A 2,640-nucleotide genomic window follows, 5' to 3' on the forward strand; every position below is an offset into this window, starting at 1 on the left:
GATGATGACACCTATCTTATATCCTATGACACTCCTTTCTCTCTAATGCTATATCAGCAAATATAGGTCCTGTTTAGTTCCCACCCCATAAACGCAAAAACACAAATTTTTGCGATGGAATCTTGCTAATTTGAATTACTAAATAAAGTCTATTTACAAAACTTTTTACATAGATGGGCTGTAAATCGCGAGACGAATCTAATGAGCCTACTTAATCCATGATTTGCAACAGTAATGCTACAGTAACCATCTGTTAATTATTGATTAATCATGGATTAATTAGCATCATTAGATTCGTCTCGCGATTTACAACCCATCTGTGTAAAAAGTTTTGTAAGTAAACTTCATTTAGTACTTCAAATTAGTAAGATTTCATTTAGTACTTCAAATTAGTAAGATTACATCGCAAAATAATTTTGTGTTTACATGACGACGAACTAAACACGGCCTTAGTGTTCATAACATTTCCGTAATACCTCATTAAAATTGCGTCCCGCTCCGGCCACCCCTGGCCCCCGTCGCGTCGCGCCAGTACCTATCCTATTTCCGTGTTTGACCCGCCGCAGCGGCCATCCCCCAAGCGTGCGCTCCTGGCCCTTCCCAAAATATTCCGTACATCCATCACACGTCCTATCTAGTCGCGCCACGCCGCCGCCATGTGCGAAGACTCTAGTCTCCGTCAGGCTCAGGCATCTCCGGCCGTTCGCGTCATCGTCGTCCGTCCTGTGCTTAGTCTCGTTATTATTTATCATCATCATCAGCTAAGGTTCAAGTATTAACAGTGGAAAACTTTGTACATATTTTGCTTCCTACTATAATGCATAAGCAGAGCACCAGCTATATTCCTCTAATTAACAGTGGAAAGTGCTAAAATTTGTACGAATAAGATTTAACAACTTGCAAATAGATGAGTGTTGAAGGAGATGAGTACTAATAGCTAACATTTAACACTTGGTGACGATAAAAATCTAGTGATCGGACCTCACACGCGAGGACCAGTGCCGACTGCCGAGCCAGTCTCTTCGACACGTTTTTTTAAAAAAAAAACGGTGTCAACAACACTCAACTCTCGGCCTTTCAAACAGGCTCTAATTTGCTGGGAGTCTAATCAAATTCACAAATTGCTTGCGTGAAGGTTATGAAGGTATACATCATCACGTACGAAATTGTCACAATTTTTTCTACAGCACTTTTTGGCCTGGAATCGAGATGAACCACTTGTAAGTTGAATCGAGGTCCAGAAAAGCGGAATCGGCCATAAATAGACGTACAGAATCGAAAGAAGAGATAGATTACTGCACAAGTGCACATGATAGCTCCCCTGCTTACCCTCTCTGTAGTCTGTACACACCTAGCACCAGCCCAACACTGATCGATCGATACTCCAGCAGATCACGATCACGATAGCGCCAGCCAACCTTTGCCTATCTCTTATTGCCTAAGTAGTACGGTAACAAATAAATCCCAAAGAACTAAACAAACACAGTAATTAAACTAATTAAGCAGACCAGCAGCTCGATCAGCTTGGTTGCTAGGAGCTGCGGCCCGCGCTTCTCTTCTCCGATATCCACTGCTTGTACTGGTCGAAGAACTCCTTGTTCTCCTTCTCCAGCTCCTTCCACACTGCGCTCGTTCACAGGCGATTCACATGAGGGTTAGTTCATCAGAATTAGAATTACAGCTGGATGGGAAAATTAGTGGTGCTTGGTTGCCGGACCTGTGGAGGTGACGACGGGCTGGACGTCGGCGCGCTTGGCCAGCGCCTCCATGCACTCCTCCATGCTCATCCCGAACGTCATGCACCTCTCAATCAGGTGCTGCACCTGCGACAACCACCGCAAATTACTCCTGACCTTTCCTAAGAACACGGAGACGAGTGCAGTCTCTGTACATATACAGGAATGGATAGATGGTCATCAGTTACCGTGTGGATGTAAGAGGCAGGGTTGGAGTCGTCTCCCAACGCCATGGATCCTTTCTTGTTATAAAGCAACACTGGATTTTAAATAAAAAAAAGCTACTACACTAGCCAGCGTCTTGTTGGCCTTTCTCTCTTTCGTCTTCCTCCTGGTTGCCTCGCTTCAGCAAGCAAGTCTATGGCTGCTCGCAATCTGACTCTGTGTGTGACGATAAGGCGTGCAGAGTCGACAGGGGAGGATCCTATATATACATGCGCCACGGATGAGGACACCGCCCCCCGCCCGCCGCCTCGCTGGGACGAGTCCACGGCGCCTCCCGCCCCCGCGACGGGGCTGAGGCGTGAACCGCGCGCACGGAGGGGGCGCCCGGTAAAGCGGGGCGGGGCGTTCACGTGGGCGCGGGGCGGCGATTGGTGGAGCGGAGATTGGAAAGCGACGTGGCAAATATCTTTCGTCCCCCGCCCCCGGTTTATGCCGGCGGGCCCCTCCGGCGAGGAAGCCGCCAGGTGGTCAGGTGGACATGCACCTCGCGCCTTCACGTGCCACCTGGCCCCGCCGGCCCGCCACGCCGCGACTGTGCTCGGCCCGGCACCGGTTGTCCGGGATCCTCTCTGCGATGTGCGAACTCTGAACTCTCGTTCCTTTCACCTAGAAAAGAACTCTGAACTATGGGCGAAAGTGCGAGATCTCAGTGGCAGCGACTCGGCACAGCACAGTGGCA

General features: G+C 48.9%; 1 protein-coding gene across 1 annotated transcript; it reads right to left on the bottom strand.

The window, feature by feature from the left end:
* Positions 1-1,225: 1,225 nt before the first annotated feature.
* On the bottom strand, positions 1,226-2,148 carry LOC120692982. Its single transcript, XM_039976387.1, has 3 exons — positions 1,925-2,148; positions 1,718-1,823; positions 1,226-1,623 (listed from the first exon to the last, which is right to left on the bottom strand). The coding sequence occupies exons 1-3, from the start codon at positions 1,967-1,969 to the stop codon at positions 1,532-1,534; spliced, it is 243 nt and encodes an 80-aa protein (XP_039832321.1). The 5' UTR covers positions 1,970-2,148; the 3' UTR covers positions 1,226-1,531.
* Positions 2,149-2,640: the final 492 nt, after the last annotated feature.

This window comes from Panicum virgatum, chromosome 9N, assembly GCF_016808335.1.
Source record: "Panicum virgatum strain AP13 chromosome 9N, P.virgatum_v5, whole genome shotgun sequence".
Lineage (NCBI taxonomy): Eukaryota > Viridiplantae > Streptophyta > Magnoliopsida > Poales > Poaceae > Panicum > Panicum virgatum.

Bases quoted from the DNA above. Each gene is read 5' to 3' on its own strand.
- LOC120692982 (XM_039976387.1), bottom strand. From the start codon at position 1,969: ATGGCGTTGGGAGACGACTCCAACCCTGCCTCTTACATCCACACG. The intron at 1,824-1,924 runs GTAACTGATGAC...TGGTTGTCGCAG, and splicing joins CTGCCTCTTACATCCACACG to GTGCAGCACCTGATTGAGAG. The intron at 1,624-1,717 runs GTCCGGCAACCA...GAACGAGCGCAG, and splicing joins GCCCGTCGTCACCTCCACAG to TGTGGAAGGAGCTGGAGAAG.